The 16,167-nt window shown below is 58.4% G+C and overlaps 6 protein-coding genes across 6 annotated transcripts; 2 read left to right on the top strand and 4 right to left on the bottom strand.

The window, feature by feature from the left end:
• Positions 1 to 84: 84 nt before the first annotated feature.
• Positions 85 to 888, top strand: F5Z01DRAFT_671395 (uncharacterized protein; the record flags this gene model as incomplete). The annotated part of the gene is made up of 1 exon (XM_046264693.1): positions 85 to 888. The coding sequence occupies one exon, from the start codon at positions 85 to 87 to the stop codon at positions 886 to 888; it is 804 nt and encodes a 267-aa protein (XP_046120869.1).
• A 1,044-nt stretch (positions 889 to 1,932) lies between these two features.
• On the top strand, positions 1,933 to 7,931 carry F5Z01DRAFT_617589 (uncharacterized protein; the record flags this gene model as incomplete). The annotated part of the gene is made up of 8 exons (XM_046260986.1): positions 1,933 to 3,075; positions 3,134 to 3,387; positions 3,448 to 4,291; positions 4,352 to 4,992; positions 5,490 to 5,707; positions 5,760 to 6,043; positions 6,103 to 7,655; positions 7,712 to 7,931. 8 exons carry the CDS (start codon positions 1,933 to 1,935, stop codon positions 7,929 to 7,931), a joined length of 5,157 nt encoding a protein of 1,718 aa, XP_046120868.1.
• A 301-nt stretch (positions 7,932 to 8,232) lies between these two features.
• Positions 8,233 to 9,766, bottom strand: F5Z01DRAFT_647132 (uncharacterized protein). Its single transcript, XM_046262961.1, has 2 exons — positions 9,438 to 9,766; positions 8,233 to 9,370 (listed from the first exon to the last, which is right to left on the bottom strand). The coding sequence occupies exons 1-2, from the start codon at positions 9,598 to 9,600 to the stop codon at positions 8,400 to 8,402; spliced, it is 1,134 nt and encodes a 377-aa protein (XP_046120867.1). The 5' UTR covers positions 9,601 to 9,766; the 3' UTR covers positions 8,233 to 8,399.
• Positions 9,767 to 9,829: 63 nt separating this feature from the next.
• Positions 9,830 to 11,240, bottom strand: F5Z01DRAFT_647129 (uridylate kinase). Its single transcript, XM_046262960.1, has 2 exons — positions 10,792 to 11,240; positions 9,830 to 10,739 (listed from the first exon to the last, which is right to left on the bottom strand). Exons 1-2 carry the CDS (start codon positions 11,036 to 11,038, stop codon positions 10,075 to 10,077), a joined length of 912 nt encoding a protein of 303 aa, XP_046120866.1. The 5' UTR covers positions 11,039 to 11,240; the 3' UTR covers positions 9,830 to 10,074.
• A 49-nt stretch (positions 11,241 to 11,289) lies between these two features.
• F5Z01DRAFT_647128 (uncharacterized protein) lies at positions 11,290 to 13,372 on the bottom strand. The gene is made up of 2 exons (XM_046262959.1): positions 12,422 to 13,372; positions 11,290 to 12,359 (listed from the first exon to the last, which is right to left on the bottom strand). Exons 1-2 carry the CDS (start codon positions 12,982 to 12,984, stop codon positions 11,612 to 11,614), a joined length of 1,311 nt encoding a protein of 436 aa, XP_046120865.1. The 5' UTR covers positions 12,985 to 13,372; the 3' UTR covers positions 11,290 to 11,611.
• F5Z01DRAFT_647123 (SMAD/FHA protein kinase) lies at positions 13,373 to 16,124 on the bottom strand. Its single transcript, XM_046262958.1, has 4 exons — positions 15,718 to 16,124; positions 14,507 to 15,655; positions 14,084 to 14,453; positions 13,373 to 14,034 (listed from the first exon to the last, which is right to left on the bottom strand). The coding sequence occupies exons 1-4, from the start codon at positions 15,757 to 15,759 to the stop codon at positions 13,586 to 13,588; spliced, it is 2,010 nt and encodes a 669-aa protein (XP_046120864.1). The 5' UTR covers positions 15,760 to 16,124; the 3' UTR covers positions 13,373 to 13,585.
• Positions 16,125 to 16,167: the final 43 nt, after the last annotated feature.

Below are 16,167 nucleotides of genomic sequence, written 5' to 3'. Positions count from 1 at the left end.
GGTCCCCACCACTACTTGAGAGCCTTTGAAAAGGGACCCCAGACCGCGCACCCGGGCCTAGGCGGAACGCGTAGTATGCTCGACATGTCACAACCGGACCAGCTGGGTCACATTCGGGGCGAGAGCGTCAACGTCGTCACACAAGTCAATGGAGCTGAGGAGGCACGCGTCAAGAAGGAGGCGCTAAGGAGGGAAACAGGCAAGGCTGAGCACCGCGCCGATGGTCTCAAGCGATCGATTGTCGAGCTCAACGCATTTTCGTCCACGGCCACACGTCGACTCGATGAAACATACTACGCCGTGCTCGAGAAGGCGAGCGCTCTGCAAAACACGATCATGGCACTCAAGGACTTGGCTGAAGGGTCAAAGGAGATATACGGCACATTCGAGACCGAGGCTGCGGAGCTCGAGAGCGACATACGGCGCCAACTGGACGGCCTGGGCAGTTTTGAGGGTCAGGAAAACAAGATCAAGTCCCTGCAGAGCCGGATCGGCGAGGGCAGGACGAAGATGAGAGATCTCAGCGCACGCGTCGACGCCGTGCGAGAACGAGTCGAGAGCTGGGAGCGCGCAGACCAGGCGTGGCAGGACAGGACAAGGCGGCGGCTCAAGGTGGCCTGGAAGGTCGTCTTCATCTTCATCCTCGCTGCGGTCGCACTTCTCGTCGGGCTCAGCTATCTACACCCGCAAGAGCATTCTGGAACAACGCTGGACGAGTTGCGAGATGCGCTGCCGCCGAGTCTCCGGCAGAAAGCGTTCAACATCTCGCGACGGGTGCCCGTGTTATCGAACAGCGAGGCGGGGGGCGACGCCGAGCTGGGCGATGTTCTGCGACGGACGGCCCCGACAGACAGGGGGGATTTGTTGCGAGACTTTGACGAGCTGTGATACTGGAGGTTGTCTGGATGGGCGCGCTCTACTTGCCGTCCCATTCTGTAGCGTTTTCAAATGATACCCAGTGATTCTAGCCCATAAATAATCTCACAAGCTTCTATCGAGCATCGCCATCTAGCTGGGATCCAGTACGGTCGGGTACGTGTATTCAGCATGCATGCAGCAGTGCACCGTGAATATTGTGGGGACGATGGCGCCGTGTCAGATTAGTCTAGACAGGGCTACGGCTGGGCAAGGCTTCGATCAGGAGGGGATCAGTTCTTCCGTCCTGCGCAAGACGGTGATGATCTTGACGAATATTCACCAGCACTTGCGCACGGTGGCTGCGCAGTGTCTGGTCATGAGTCGTAGCAGAAGGCGACTGAGACGCCGGAATCGACTTGGTGGTTCGTTACGTACGTACCAGGTACCGTTCTACAGCGGGCGGACAGCCCACGTCATAGCGCGCCCGATGCGGCGAGAGCTCTAAAATTACCTACCTTAACAGATGCGCCCCCACCATCAAACAGTCGCTGGACTCTGGACTTCTGGAGGGTCAGCCTTCAATCCAGTCCAGTCCATTCAGTGTCGATGCATCCATCTTATCCAGTCTCTTCTGAGTCCAGTTCATTTAGTGTTTACAGTGTGTGATGGAAGATAGAGTACCAGACGCGTGTAGCTGTGGAATCATGAAAGCAGCCCAATTGTCCCACTCAGCACGCCAGGCCATCTGGAGGCTGAGTCCAGTCCAGTCCTGACGACTTTTATGCCTAACAGACCTGCAGTGAGCCCTACGTATCCCGCAAGCTTGGCTTGGCCCCCCATGACCGCGCGTCCTCGTGGTTGGCAGCATCAGATCAGTCAATTGACATAATATATCATTCCTGTCCCAGCCAAGCTCCTTCCCACCCCGCCTTGCCCACGCACCTATAATACTGTCCCTCTGGCGGTTTTCTTGTCGAGACCAAGACCTGCCGACCTGCCTGCTCTCGCCGCGACCATTGATACCCTCTTTGTTTTGTTCTTTTTCCTAGCATTTACGATCGATCCCTGCACGCTATGGTGTCCGCCGAGACCGACAAGGCTGACGATGCTGGAGCCGTCGCCGCCTCCTCAGCACCCTACGATCCTGTCGAGATGCCCATCCGCACGGCCAGCAACAAGAGCCTGCCTCCGCCGGGCTCCTCCCTCACGGGCAAGCAGGAGCATTACCTGAAGCGCGAGCTCATCTCAGAGCAGGTCAAGTGGGAGATCAACGAGCTCAACTCGCCCACGGCCCTCCGACGCTTTGGCGCGCCCTTCAAGTCCGACCATGGCGAGGTCGCGCCGCACGAGTCCGAGCTGCCGGTCCTGCGCTTCATCTTCGTCCACCACATCCGCGACTTTCCCTTCCTCGACAAGGCCCGCGAGAAGGAGTTCTGGCAGGATAAGCTGCAGGTCTTCCTCGAGTCCTTTGCCGGCAAGCACATCTCCTCCTCCGAGGACCGCCTCGAGGAGACGAAACGACGCAAGCTGGCCATCAAGGCCCGGAAGCTGGTCGAGCTGATGATGGTCTCGGGCATCGGCACAACCTCTGGGTTCGAGGAACGCATCCGCTTCTCCGAGATCGAGATTGTGGACAGCAACGCCATCGACTCGGGCGTCATGCACAACATGCCCGAGGGCAACTACATCAACGGGTACGACGTCAACGTGGCCGGTGTCCGTGTCACCACCACCAAGGGCAAGATCCGCACGCACAAGCATGCCGAGTTCCTGCTGCGCATCAAGAGAAAGGGCGAGCTGGAACACTTTGTCGCGAGGCGGTACGGCGACTTTGCCAAACTCCACCGGAGGCTACGGCTGGAGCTGCCGGGCAGACCCTTGCCCACGCTGCCCAAGAAGAACAAGTCGGATTCTACGGCGAGTGGTCTACTGGGCTCCTGGGGCGGAGGCGGCGGCGATGACCCCGACTCGGATGGAGAGTCTCTATCCTCGCATGAAACGGGGCGAACAGGAAAGTCTGCGCGGGGCTCATCTTCGCTGCTTTCGCCAAACAATAGTGGTGGGTCTGCCGTGCTGTGGATGAGTACGGAAGCTGACGAGAAAACAGGTCGTGGAAATGGCTCGTCTGGGGCGTCTATAAGGTCGGGAATCTCGAGAAAGCTGGGCACACCGAGGACGTCCACCGATGGCCGACTAGCACCTCCTGGGGCGCAACCTGTCGAGGTACGTATCTTCGGTATGGATTCTCGTACTGATAGCTAACGGGGCGGCTCAGGATGTCGTCCTTTGGCGCGAAAACCAGCGAGTGTCGCTGCGCGCCTTCATCAGGTCGCTTTTGCACAACCCTCAGATTGCCAACACCAAGGCGGTGCAGGAGTTTCTGTCAGGCGATCCCACAACCCCGACCGACGATGATGTGGAAGACATTATGCGCAGGAGAGAGGTCGACGAGAACCGCATGGAGGAGCAAAGGAAGTTTTACGAGATTGCTCGGAAACGTGCGGCCGATTTGGACGAGTACATGGAGCAGTAAGTGGCGCACCACTCTTACTCAGTCGTTGGGTAGGGCACCAGCTAACAGCCTCGCAGGTTCCGTCGCGATATTGTCGAGCGGAACGGACTCACCAAGCTATTCGCCGAAATCAAGGAGAAGGAGACAATCCCCGACCTCAGCATCCAGTACCGGAAGTTTGCCGAGTGGCTACGTATCGAGATCGCCGCCGTCATCTACCACATCTTCCTGGCGGAGGACAACTCGCCCGAGCTGTTCGCTCAGGCCAAGCGCATCCACTCACTAATCCCATACACGGTCATCAAGAATGTCATTCGGATAGCAAACCCAGCGGCTGTCATGTCGAGCGTCCTTGATGTGTTCCTCGCTCAGCCGTTCGGCACGCGGTCTCTGCTGCAGCGCATCTTCTCGCTCACATTGAACGATGGTATCAAGAGCTTCCAAAAGTCCATTGACACGCTCAGCGCCAAGATTGGGGACGACGCCTTCACAAGCAAGCTGCAGAAGTACACGCGGGCAGAGGATCACATCAAGGCTGCCATTAGAGAGGAGGCCGAGTCGGAGGAAACAGACATTATCGTCGTCATTCTGCGCTCAGATCTCCTCGAGCCAGAGTTGACCGGCGAACAGATCCAGCGGCTCTTCAACGCATACGTGGCCTTCAACAACGCAGTCGAGAATATCGATGAGGAGCTGCGCCAGGGCGCCCAGCTCTTCTCGTATCTCAAGCAGCTCCTGAAGCTATGCACGCGCCAGCGCGACAAAGAGATGATGCTGGAGCTCATAGAGGAGCCGACCACGTTGCAGCTGTTCCGCGATCTGTTTACCATCTTCTATGAGCCCCTCGTCCGTGTCTACAAGTCCGCCAATGTCTACAACAGTGTCACGGACTTTGCCGTGTTCGTCGATGATATCATCAAGGTGAGTACTTTATGAGTGAGTCGACTAGCTGAAGCAAGCGGGCTAACAGTGATCGCACAGGTCGTGGACAAGTGTCGGAATCAGGACGCCTCTGCCGATCCTAACCAGACCGTCCAGGCTTTTATCGATTTGTGCGCGCGACACGAGCACAACTTTTACAAGTTTGTGCACGAGGTGCACGTCCACGACAACGGTCTCTTCACGCAGTTGATGGGATGGATAGAAGGCATCCTGGAATTCCTGCGCAAGGGACCCGCGAACGGCAAGCTCAACATTAACGCTCTCTTTGAGGGTGGCGTCGGTAGCGGCACCGTGGACAAGGACAGGGCCATTGCCGAGATTGACTCGCTCATTGCCTGGCAAGAAGCCAGGAAGAGGTGGCACAATGACAAGACCAGGCAGAAGATGGCGGCCGAGGGCCACGCCGGTGGCAACATGATACCCGCCGGCTTCAAGTCGACAGACTTTGGCCTGGACGGCGAGGATCTTGAGGACATGAACTACGACGATGGATCAGAGGACGAACAGGAGGCAGAAGAGGAGGACGAGCTGGACCCGATTGAGGCAGAACGGCGCCGACGAGCGAAGCGACAGGATCGTCTTCGTCGTTCGGCCGGTGAGCCCGTCAAGCCGCCAGTGGCAGAGGTACACAAGCTCAAGGATAACTTCCTGGTCATGTTGCGCCAGGTGCTCGCCAACTAGTTAGACTAGACTTTCAGCATGTCCGCAGGGAGCGGACGCCAGGAAGGGGTTTAGACATGGGGCGGGTGCTGTTTGAGAGACAGCTCTGCATCCTCATAGAGCAAAGCACCCCTAGAGGCAGTCTTTGGTACAATTGCATAGCATTGGCTTTCTTCGTCCTCGTTTCGAACATGAACCCCCGACAAATCACAACTGGGGTCCACTTGGCGCGAACCTCGGCTTTTCACCGCGCATTCTGTAGCTGAAGAGTGGTGACGCGCACATACAGCCCACATGATGAAAAGAGTCCTCTCATTTGGACCATTGGAAATGCCAGGGCGTCAAGTGAAAATACATTTGATGAAAATGCACATGAATGACACGGCGAAATTAGGAATAGCTGAACATCAGACATTCGGTGAATACATGAGCCGGGACGGTGTAGGGTAGGCTATAACCATGACTAAGCTGCTCATTACCTTTGCGCGTGCACTGATTGGCTGAACGTACCGAGAAGCCGACTGGACTGGGAGTCGGGCAGGTGCAGCTCCAGTCCGTGGGAAGGAGCCCGGGCAGGCCAGGAAGGCGCAGGCGAGCCAGCCAGCGAGCGCTGCAGCAGGAGCCGGATCGTTGAAATCATCGATTGGCCACGCAAGTTGCTGGTATTTCTTCATCCGCAATTCCACCACACCTCACCACCAGCACAGCACCAGCGCAACCCGGTCCATGCAGATTGTCGTTGACCGCACATACTGCTGACGATGGCTTCTTCCATGGCTTTGAGGAGATTGGCCACTGGCTCCTCGGTACGTCCCAATCCCACGCGACAACCGCCGGCCATCAGCCAGACAAGACAGACAGGACGAGATCGCTGACCGAGGCAGTTTTCGAGGTTGGCTAGCAACCAGGCCCGAGCATTTTCCACGACGCGACCGGTTTGTGAGTACACCTGCGACACCAGCATGCTCAAGCCCTCGGACTGACTTGTCGACTCTAGCCCGCGTTATCTCCAACGGTCCTCTGCGTGCAAAGGAGGCATCACCCTTTGTGAGCAACAAGTATCCCGTCATCGTTCGTCTTCCCCCGACCTCCCCGCCTCCCATCGTCGACCTTACTAACAACGCGTGCAGGACCACGAGTACGATGCTCTCGTTGTCGGTGCCGGTGGTGCAGGTCTTCGCGCTGCCTTCGGTCTGGCCGAGGCTGGCTTCAACACAGCCTGTATCTCCAAGCTCTTCCCCACACGATCCCACACAGTCGCTGCCCAGGGTGGCATCAACGCCGCGCTCGGCAACATGCACGAGGACGACTGGAGGTGGCACATGTACGACACCGTCAAGGGCTCCGACTGGCTTGGTGACCAGGACGCCATTCACTACATGACCCGCGAGGCCCCCCAGTCGATCGTCGAGCTCGAGAACTACGGCTGCCCCTTCTCCCGCACGGAGGATGGCAAAATCTACCAGCGTGCCTTTGGTGGCCAGTCGCAAAAGTACGGCAAGGGTGGCCAGGCATACCGCTGCTGCGCGGCCGCTGACCGAACCGGCCACGCGCTCCTCCACACGCTCTACGGACAGTCTCTGCGCCACAACACAAACTACTTCATCGAGTACTTTGCTCTCGACCTGATCATGCAGGACGGCGAGTGCCGTGGTGTGCTCGCCTACAACCAGGAGGACGGTACCCTGCACCGCTTCCTCGCCAACCACACTGTCCTGGCCACCGGTGGTTACGGACGTGCCTACTTCTCGTGCACATCCGCCCACACCTGCACTGGTGACGGTATGGCCATGGTCGCCCGTGCTGGTCTTCCCAACCAGGATCTCGAGTTCGTCCAGTTCCACCCTACCGGCATCTACGGCGCTGGCTGCCTGATCACTGAGGGTTCTCGTGGTGAGGGTGGTTACCTGCTCAACTCGGAGGGTGAGCGCTTCATGGAGCGTTACGCCCCCACCGCCAAGGATCTCGCCTCTCGTGACGTCGTCTCCCGATCGATGACCATGGAGATCCGTGACGGCCGCGGTGTTGGCGCTGAGAAGGACCACATCTACCTCCAGCTCAGCCACTTGCCTGCCGAGGTCCTCGCCGAGCGTCTGCCCGGTATCTCTGAGACCGCTGGCATCTTCGCCGGCGTCGATGTCCGCAAGGAGCCCATCCCTGTCCTGCCCACCGTCCACTACAACATGGGTGGTATCCCCACTCGCTACACTGGTGAGGTTCTCACTGTTGATGAGCAGGGCAACGACAAGGTTGTTCCCGGTCTGTTCGCCTGCGGTGAAGCCGCTTGCGTGTCCGTCCACGGTGCTAACCGCCTGGGCGCCAACTCTCTGCTCGATCTTGTCGTCTTTGGCCGTGCCGTTTCGCACACCATCCGCGACAACTTCACCCCCGGCGAGAAGCTGAAGCCCACTGCCGCCGACGCCGGTGCCGAGCACATTGAGGTCCTCGACAAGGTCCGCACCTCCGAGGGCCCCAAGTCGACCGCCGAAGTCCGCCTGGCCATGCAGAAGGCCATGCAGACCGATGTCTCCGTCTTCCGTACCCAGGAGAGTTTGGACGAAGGTGTCCGTAAGATGCAGGAGATTGACTCACAGTTTGCCGACGTCGGTATCAAGGACCGCAGCATGATCTGGAACTCGGATCTTGTCGAGACCCTCGAGCTGCGTAACCTGCTCACCTGCGCGTACGATTTTGTTTCCCCGTGAAGAACGAAGAAAGAAAATACTGATGGTTGTGTAGTACCCAAACCGCCCAGGCCGCCGCCAACCGCAAGGAGTCTCGTGGTGCCCACGCCCGCGAGGACTTCCCCGAGCGTGACGACGAGGAATGGATGAAGCACACCCTGACCTTCCAGAAGCAGCCCCACGGCAAGGTCGACATTGGCTACCGCAACGTCATCGCCACCACCCTGGACGAGAACGAGTGCAAGCCCGTGCCTCCCTTCAAGCGTGTATACTAAGCCCGCGGGAGTCTTGGGGGGAAAAGTCCCATCATAGATCAGTTGGAGGAGCTCCCCTTTTTGTGGATTCGATTTTGTTGTTTTCGGTGTTGGGTCGCACGCACGCTTTCGCGATGGGTTACAAAGGTGAAATATGTCTCTTTTGTAGTCGCATGTGGAGGAGGGAGAAACGGGATGTTGTAACTTGCATGATACACCCTTGATCGTCGGTTGGTTGCTGTCAGGGGACGAGGAGGTAGTGTTGCAGATATGCATCCTTGGGATGCTTGTAGGAAGAAAGTCAAAGTTCAATACTTTTAGTGTCATCTCCTGTGACGGCGGCACGTTTGAATCCATGCATTGCTCGACATGATCAACGCCTCAAGACAGGTCGGCAGTGGTATAAGAAACGACGGCTACGCTGCGCTACATACGATATGAATCATTCGCTAAATCCAAACTCAAACCCCAAGTGAACACCAAACCGATTCAGTGCTTCTGATAGAACCTCATCAGATCAGCCTTCATCTCCGTCTTCTCCTTCTTCATCTTCTCAATCTGCGCGTGCTGCAGCCGGTCCTTGTTCTCGAGCGCCGCAATCGTCTCCTGCATCCTAGCGATCTTGCTGTCCCTCTCGTGGAGCTGCGACCGCAGCACGTCCCGTCCCTTGGCCACGCCCTGCGCCCGTCTCTCTGCGGCGTCGATAATGGCCTTGACGGAGGCGAGGATCTCTGGCTTAATGTCCTTGACCTGGCGCAGGAGGCTCATGACTTGAGCGGTAGGGTCATGCTCCTGGTCCGGCGTCTCGGGGTGCGCTGACGGGTTGCCGGCCACGGTGGCACTAGAGCTTTGCGTTGTGCTCTTGGTCGGCGTGGTGAATGTGTCTTCCTCCTCGAAAGAGACGGTCCGTTTCTTCTTGGAGACAGGAAACAGCGTCCTCGCGGTACCCGGCGTCGGCAGCCCGTGCGCCATTCTCGTCGTGGCAGCCGGTGTCTGGGGCGTTGTCCCTTGCGGCGGCTGATCCGCCAGCGCGGCCATGGCCTTCTCATCATCCGAGTCCATGAGGCTAAGGAGGTCCTCATCCTCATCCTCGGTCCGCTTCCTCTTGCCCTTGCCCTTGCCCATGTCTCTGGTGGGTGACTCGCCGCCGCTCTCACTGGCCGTCGTGGTCGCATCGCTGGCTCTCCTCTGTCCTGGGGTGACCTTGATACCATAGTTTGTCAAGCGCCGTTGTGTCATGCTGGGCGCCTTGATCTGGACATCCTCTGCCTTTTCCCTCTCTACCTCGCTCGTCAGGATGGTCTTGCTGGGCGCCCCATTCTCGCGGCGCTTCGCATCGTCGTCCCACAGCCAGAACCGACACTTTTCCTTGGGACAACGGTAGAACCAGCGATCCTTGTTCTCCGAGTCGGGCTTCTTGACTTGGAGGTGCTTTGCTTGCTCACGGGGATCGCAGTTACCTACGTTCTTCAGGTCAGTGGGCCAGCACGGTTGAGAGGACGGAACCGAAGGGGAGGAGGCGCATACAGTACCACTCGCCGTCGAGGAAATGACCGTCAAGCCGTACTTTTGTCGCAGAGCCCGGAGTAGGAGGACCATTGCCGCGCCCTCTGCCTCTGCGGCGGGGTGTCGGAACCATGATCTGTTGCTGGAGATGACCCAGGCAGGTATTGAGGGACTGTGAGCTCATGGACTTGGGCGAGCCCCCGCAAATGGTGTGTGCGAGGAAGAGCAGCGAGGGCACTCATGAAAGGTCACTTATTAGTTAATACGTAAGTCTTGAGAGCGGCAGCTGAAAGCTGAGAATGACTGGAGGTGGTGGGTGTTGGGGGCGCGAGCGGGAGCAGCCGCACGAAACTGGGATTCGAGGAGGCTGGGGTCGTTCGCACAGCAACTACGTAGCGACGAGCGCTTCATTCAGGGTTCCTTCAATCATCATATTGAGTACAATTGCATCTCGCAGCTCCTGAGCCACGTATCCATACAGAAGCCCTAAATAAATCTAAAAGAACATAAGTAAGTATGAAAAGCCAGCGTTTGGCAGCGTGAAAGGCCTCAGTCTAGTCTTGTGCCCATATAGTCTATGCCCCAGTGCGATGGTTATCCCACGTATTCCCAACCCTCACGCCCATTAATCCATTCCTTTGCTCCGAAAATCCAACCCTTAGTAGCCAGCGCCAAGGTGGTCCGTCAGAGCCTTCTGGGTCTTGGCAAAGACGGTGTCAGGAGGCACGGTACCGTTGATCTTGACCAACTTGCCCTCCTTCTCGTAGTAATCCACGACGGGCATGCTCGTCTCGATAAAGGTCCTGAACCTCTTGCGGATGCTCTCGGCATTGTCGTCTGCGCGACCGCTGGTCTTGCCGCGCTCGAGCAGGCGCCTCTCCATCTCTTCCTCGGGTACATCGTAGAAGAGCACCATCTTGGCAGGGCAGACCGTCTCCTCGAACTTGTGCGCCTGGTCCATCTTGCGGGGGAACCCGTCGATGAGGAACTTGCCCTTCTTGCCGCCAGACTTTTGGAGAGCATCGGTCATGGCATTCTCGAGGAGCTGGACCGTCACCTCCATGGGTACGATGAGGCCATTCTTAATGTAGTCGCGGATTAGATCACCAAACTGGGAGCCGGGACGCTCTTGCTCAGCGCGGAGGAGATCGCCGGCCGACAGGTGGGTGAAGCCGTGCTGCGCGACGAGCTTAGCGCACTGCGTGCCCTTGCCGGCGCCGGGTCCTCCGAGAACGAAGAGGACAGTCACATCATCACCAGAGAAGGTGGGCGTCGACTTGGCCGGGGCCGGGAGCTGGGCGGTGTCGTCGGTGGGAGGCATCTCTGCGAACCATGTTAGGATCACTCATTGCTTCCGTGCGTGCGCGCGACCTACCCTTGCGACGGTTGACAAGGCCAACGTAACCAGCGGAACCGATACCAATGATGGCGAAGAAGGGCCAGAACTTGATGGCGCCGCCAGACTTGGGACCTTGCGAAGAATAGCCACGACTCTGCTGCTGCCGGCGGATGACACGAGGGGTCGAGAACTGCGCGGACGAGGCCGTGGTCGAGGGACGAGCCGCTGCCCTGCTGCTGCCAGCAGCCAGGCGGGATCGGAGGGGCATCATGCGGGAAGCCATGCTGGGGGTCGGAAAGGAGGGTGTGGGTGGAACGGACGGAGACTGGTGACGACTTGGAGCGAACAAGACGAGACCGTGTGATCACGTTGAGGGCCGATGCGCAGACACACGAGTTGGGCGTGTGATGGCTGTGGATTGCAGAGTCAGGAGGATGCCATCGGGTGGTCGCGGTATTATATTATAATTTCGGAAAATGCATGGGTGGACCTTTTACTTCAATTGACTTCGACTAAAGGGGCACTGAGGGAAGACGGACAGACGCGAAATCACGTGAGTGCGAGTCGCTCACCATAAGAACCTCACCTTGCCTTAATTAGTACCTGGACCAGTACTGAAGTCGTGGTCGTATCGTCATTCTTTTGTCTATGGAAAGCATACGTGAATCCCTCCACGATGACGGCCCGATGCGCCACCAGCTACGCCGTCTGCCATGACCTCCAATGTCTCACTCACTTCATCTGCCAGCCCCCTCGTCGGCTGGCGATGTCCAGGTGGAAGACTCTTTAAGAGACCGGCAAATATTAACACACAAAACAAAAAAAAAAGGTAAACAAGCAGCCCAGTCCATTCTTCTTAGTCGTCATTGTCGTTCCGCTCCCTGTGCTGCCGGCGGCCAGCACCACGATCGCCTCCTCGCTCACCACCCATGCCGACGCTGTTCAGCTTGCGCTCCAACTCCTGCACCTCGCGCTCCTTCTGCGCCTTGGCGTTGACCTGCTCCTGCTGGATGACGCCCAGCACGTTCTGCAGCGTCGCGCGCCAGTGGTCCACGCGCGTCGCGAGCTCGCGGTACTGCTTGTCGCCAAAGACGCGGTACGTCACCTTGTGCACGAGGAACAGGCGGCGCTGCTGCGACAGCTTGCCCTCCACGAGACCCGCCCGGATCACGTCAATGGCCCACATCTCGACGTCCTCCTCGGGGATCTGGAGCGCCTTGGTGATCTTGGCGTAGTCAATCTCGCGGCTCGGCGTCGTGGCCGCCAGGCTGGCAAACGTGAGCAGGCGCATCTTGCGATGCAGCTTGTCGTGGTCCAGCTTCTCCTTCTCGACCCAGCCCTCGTGCTCGTCGTTGAAGTCGTCGTAGTCCTCGAGGTCCTGCTCCGCAAACGTGTCCAGCAGCTGCGAGTACACCGGGTGCGAGTCGCTCAGCGCCTGCACGCTCGGGATCGCACGCAGGTCCTGGAACAGAAAGTGTGTGTTGGACAGCAGCGCCATCTTGACGGCCCGCAGCGATAACCGTTGCGCGTCCTCCGACGTCACCTCGCTCTTCTCGTCCTCGTCAAACGTCCGCAGCGCCTTGAGGATGAAGTTGTAGCCCTCCCTGTGTGTGATGTTAGCTCAGCCATCCTTGCTCCGCGCGTGGAGCCTTTATCAAAAACTCACTCCTCCTCGCCCGACTCAATGGCCACCTCGGCCACCTCCTCGTACACCTTGCGCTGAAAGTCCTCGTCCTTGTCCCACGTCTCGAGCCACTCGGGCAGACGCTCGAGGTAGGGCTTCAGGGCGTCGTACATGCTGTTGCTCTTGAGGAACTTGAGGATCTCCTGGAACACATTCGCCCGCACCGGGTCCTCGGGGCTGAGAAGGTTGAACACGGTGGTCAGGGCGTTCAGGGTCAGGCCAGCGCCGTGCTGGGGCGAGCTGGGCAGGGGCCGGGCAAAGGCCTGGCACAGCTTCTGGAGGTGCTTCTTGGGATCGGGGGACTGCATGACGAGGTGGATCATGAGGTTGGACGCCGCCGTGAACTCCTTCTCGGGGACCGCCGTCAGGGTCTGCGCCGATGCCACGAGCTTGGCGAGGATGTCGTCCTGGGAGGCGCCCGACGCGATCAGCTTCTTGGACTCCTCCGACTTGAGGTAGTCGGCCATCTCGCCGGCCAGCTCTTCAAAGGAGCCATCGACAAAGGTGAGCTGGGGGCGGTACCCCTCGGTGGTGGCAGCAGGCATGATGGGCGATGCGTTTGGCTCTGGGCAACTGGGCTCGGCCGGCGTCGTTCGATGCGATCCTGGTGTCGGCTCGGTCGTGGGACGCTTGTGATGTTGGTGATTGCCCAAAAATTCCTCAGGTCCGCCCGCGGGTATTTGTTTGCTCGTCTGGTCACGCCGGTTCGATTGTTCTCGGGTTCGCAATGAGAATATGCTCTACAAAGAGAAGCCTCGAATAACCCTGTGGTGGGGCTCTCCCCTCTGACACCCCGCCAAATTTTCTGCCACGCCAGGCAATGTGTGTGCGTGCTGTCCGAGGCGGCCACGGAACAACGTTAGTCCGTTAGTCGCTCCTGATGTCGTCTTTGGGAGTCCTTGATACTGCTGTGATATAGTATTTACTGAAGCAATCTCAATGTACAATCGTTTCATTCAATTCTGCCTTTTTTGAACCAAACTCCGCTAATGAAATGCCTGTGACAAGCTCAAACATCGTTTATATGTGTATCCCAAATCAAATACCAAGGCTGACCACCGTCACGCCTCACTTCACAAACCATGTACATGTATTACAGGCGTACGTCCAACCCACCACCTGCTAGACCAAGACTCCTCCCACTATCTACCGACCGTTCGTCTTCGACTTGGTATGTGGTTTCGCCGTCGCCGTCGTCTCATTTGTGGGGTAGATACTCGAGCTGTCGTCTCCAAAGAGCTGCTGGTCACCCTTGCCGCCCATCTCGATGAACTCCTGCGGGGCTCTCTCGTTCGCGGGCCCAGCCTCCTTGCGCGTGTTCGTGACGTTTTGCTTGTTCTTGGCGAACACCTTGACGGCGCTGTTGTTGCCGTCGACGGTGGCGGCGACCTGGACCGAGTTGAGGTTGGACAAGAGCGTGCGCTCGCGGGGCGGGGCTCTCCTATTGACCTCCAACCCGGCGATGCCCCCCACGAGACCACCAGTGCTGTCGTTCACATTGTTGCTCGTAGCTGTCAGCCACGGGTGTGATAGGCACTGGTCGATGGTGAAGCGCTTTTCAGGGTCCACCACCAGCATCGAGTCAATGAGATCGACTGTGTGGAGTGAGTAATGGCGGCTGCGATGGACAAACAATGTACTCACGTGCAGGATCACCAACAGAGTCCCAGTAGGGCGACGGGTAGTCGAACCGCCCGCTACGGATTTGCTGTGACAAGGTGTATGGGAAGTCTCTCGAGTACAGCTCGTCGGAGAAGGGCGGGAACCCGCAGAGACAGATGTACAGGACGACGCCAAGCGACCACACGTCAACCGCCTTTGTGTACCTGCGATGCTTGGTGTCGGCCAGGATCTCTGGGGCCACATAGCTAGGCGTTCCGCACAGCGTAGTCGTAAAGGACTCCTCGCCAATGATCTTGGCGAGACCAAAGTCCGCCAGCTTGACGTGCAGGTTCTTGTCGGTCAGAAGGATATTCTCGGGCTTAATGTCGCGATGCACAATGTTACGCTCATGCTGCTCGTGTGTTAGAGATGCATGCGTCTGCACGTGCAGATGAGGGGACGTACCAGGTACTTGATACCCTGGAATAGCTGAATGAACAGTTTCCTCGACTCGTCTTCGCTCAGCTTCTGCTTCATGACGATAAAGTTGAAGAGCTCGCCCTCGGCTGCCAGCTCCAGCACCAAATAGACACGGTCCTTCTCGTTGAAGGTGTCCTTGAGGCAGAGCACGTTGGGGTGGCTCACGCCCATCAGCACGCCAATCTCCTGCTGCAGGCCCTCGGTTTTCGAGCGGTCCTCAACACCCGGATGCCTGGTGAAAATCTTGACGGCGTATCGCTGGCCGGTGGACTTTTCCACGCAGAGGTAGACCTCGGCAAAGTGGCCCTTGCCGAGCTTCTGTAGCAACGTGTATTGCTGTAGGAACGCGCTCGTCTGGCGGCTGTGAGGGTATCGGAAAACGAAACGTGCGCTGCCGTGCACGGCAATCTCGTCGCCGTGCTCCAGCTCCCGCCGCTGGTTGCGACCGACGTACGCCTCGTTCACAAAGGTACCGTTCTGCGACAGGTCCTCAAGGATGGCCGTGGTATCGCTGCCCTTGTTCTCCGTGAAGATGAGGCAGTGGCGGTTTGACACAATGTGGTTGTTGACAATGACGTCGCACTCGGGGTGTCTCCCGATCAGGTATCCGCCAGACGGTGCGTTGCCAATCTTGCTCTTCTCGTATGCCTCTTCGTCGCCCAGCGTGTCTGGCTTCCCCTGGCGACTGCTGGCCTTCTTGTCCGCCGTCATCTCCTTGCTGGGCTTCGGGCATGCGCCCCTCCTCTTGAGCACCATGGGTCTGTCGCCATACTTGGGGTCCAGGGGAACGAGATAGCCCCAGACGCCCTCTTGGATCTCGTCCTCCTCCTCCTCGGCGAGCGCGACAGCATTCGGCTCGACAAACTGGCTGAGGGGCTGAGTGTCCTGAGGTGGCGACGAGAGGGCCTGGCTTAGCTCGTGCAGTTCCTCGGGCTTGCGAGGCGTACTCGCGCCGCCAACCTGACGCGAGGGGGATCTCTCCTTCGTGTCTTCCCCCGAGGTGAGCTGCGTGACAGGAGACGGCAGCTGCTGCTTGTTTTTGGTGACCGGGGTCTTGTCGCCCTCGCCAGGCTTCGTGAGACGGTCGGAGCGACGAGCTTTCTTGGACTCAGTCTCGCCCTCGGGAATCGAACCCTGTAGACGCATAGTCAGTCATCATGTTACCTCGGCGTGGGCATGGGGGGTGGACAACGCACACGAGGGCGCTTCAATTGGCTCTTCTCCTCTCGGGGCGGCATTGTGCGCGGTGACAAGAGCGGCTACAGAGCCGACCAGGCAGATGCGTGTCGAGATGGTAGCCCAGGCTACTGGTGACGTGGGGCGTGGTAAGAGAATGGAGTTGCCTGTCTGGAGAATTCACGACTCTTCTTGGATCAGCGTTCTAGCCAAGGCACGAATGGCGGGCGAGGCGACAGAAGAGGCAGGTTGAGCGGTGGCTGCCTGCACAGATGTGTGTATAGGAACGTCGAGATGAAATACAAATACGGACGTTGGGTCAGCGACTGGGTAAGGCAAGGCAAGGCAAGGCAAGGTACTATGGCAAAGACAGAATGGACGGAAGAGCGCTGATGGGTGATCCGAGTGATGTGATGCTGCAGCCACAGGAGGGTCTTCTTCCCCGGTCGGCTGTGCTGCCTGCTGCCGCG

Source organism: Emericellopsis atlantica (genome assembly GCF_019669845.1).
Source record: "Emericellopsis atlantica unplaced genomic scaffold F5Z01scaffold_5, whole genome shotgun sequence".
Lineage (NCBI taxonomy): Eukaryota > Fungi > Ascomycota > Sordariomycetes > Hypocreales > Bionectriaceae > Emericellopsis > Emericellopsis atlantica.
Note: the sequence above shows the minus strand (reverse complement) of the source record. Positions and strands in the feature narration are given on the sequence as shown.